The sequence below is a fragment of the Orycteropus afer genome, unplaced genomic scaffold, assembly GCF_000298275.1.
Source record: "Orycteropus afer afer isolate SDZICR_OR568_19922 unplaced genomic scaffold, OryAfe1.0 scaffold00212, whole genome shotgun sequence".
NCBI classification, from domain to species: Eukaryota; Metazoa; Chordata; class Mammalia; order Tubulidentata; family Orycteropodidae; genus Orycteropus; species Orycteropus afer.
The window spans coordinates 3,103,580-3,104,846 of record NW_006921799.1 but is presented as its reverse complement, the minus strand read 5'-3'; the positions used below and the strand labels follow the sequence as shown (position 1 = coordinate 3,104,846).

General features: G+C 41.1%; 1 protein-coding gene across 1 annotated transcript in view; it reads left to right on the top strand.

Moving 5' to 3' along the window:
- Positions 1 to 445, top strand: part of LOC103203326 (60S acidic ribosomal protein P0-like) — a 24,860-nt gene extending 24,415 nt beyond the window's left edge. The window contains exon 2 of the mRNA XM_042781981.1: positions 3 to 445. Coding sequence (XP_042637915.1) covers positions 3 to 445 — 443 coding nt within the window. The remainder of the gene's footprint in view (positions 1 to 2) is intronic.
- Positions 446 to 1,267: the final 822 nt, after the last annotated feature.

Genomic DNA, 1,267 nt, shown 5'->3' with positions numbered 1-1,267 from the left:
AGCCACCCTGCTGAACATGCTAAACATCTCCCCCTTCTCCTTCGGGCTGATCATCCAGCAGGTGCTTGGCAATGGCAGCATCTACAACCCTGAAGTGCTGAACATCACAGAGGACACTTTGTACTCTCACTTCCTGGAGGGTGTCCGCAATGTTGCCAGTTTATGTCTGCAAATTGGTTACCCAACTGTTGCCTTGATGCCCCACTCTATCATCAATGGCTACAAGTGGGTCCTGGCTTTGTCTGTGGAAACTGATTATACCTTCCCACTGTCTGAAAAGGTCAAGGCCCTCCTGGCTGATCCATCTGCATTTGTGGCTACTGTCCCTGTGGCCGCCACCACCACTGCTGCTGCTCCTGCTGCTGCTTCAGCCCCAGCCAAGGTTGAAGCAAAGGAAGAGTTGGAGATGTCAGACGAGGATATGGGATTTGGTCTCTTCGACTAGATACCAAAAAACCAAGCAGGTCAAACCAGCTGTATTTAGGAAACAAGGAAATAAAGGCTTAATTCTCTTAAAAAAAAAAAAAATCACCTGGAGACTAGCCTGTATGAAGAAAAATCAGAACAAAGATTTACGAGAAATGAAGAGAACCTAAGAGTTATATAGGACAACATGAAAAGAAACAACATATACCTCACTGGAATTCCAGAACAAGAAATGGTGAACAAAACCACTGAGAAAATTATGGAAGACTTACTAACAGAAAACTTACCCCATATCACAATGGAAGAAAAGATATTTGTCCAGGAAGCTCAAAGAGCCCTATACAAGATAGATCCCAAGAGGAAAACACCAAGGCATATCATAATCACTCTCCAAAACCAAAGACAAAGAAAGAATCTTGCGACTGCCTGGGACAAAAAAATATTACTTGTAATAATCAAACAGTTAGGCTGAGCTCTGATTACTCAGCAGAAGCCATGCAGACAAGAAGACAATGGGATGGCATATATAAAATATTGAAAGAAAAGAACTTCCAAACAAGGATCCTATATCCAGCTAAAATGTCCGTCAAATATGAGGGCGAAATCAAGACATTCTCAGACAAACAGAAATTAAGGGACTTTGTGAAAACAAGACCAACCCTACAAGAAGTGCTTAAGGAATTCCTTCCAATAGAGAACCCATCAGGACACATGACATCAACATTAAAATTAAATCAGAAATAGACACTCAAAATAAGAGCATAAAACATTGTACATTAAAAATCAAGGAAGTCAATCTGCACATGACAACAGCTACTAATCAAATAGAGGGAATAAAAGT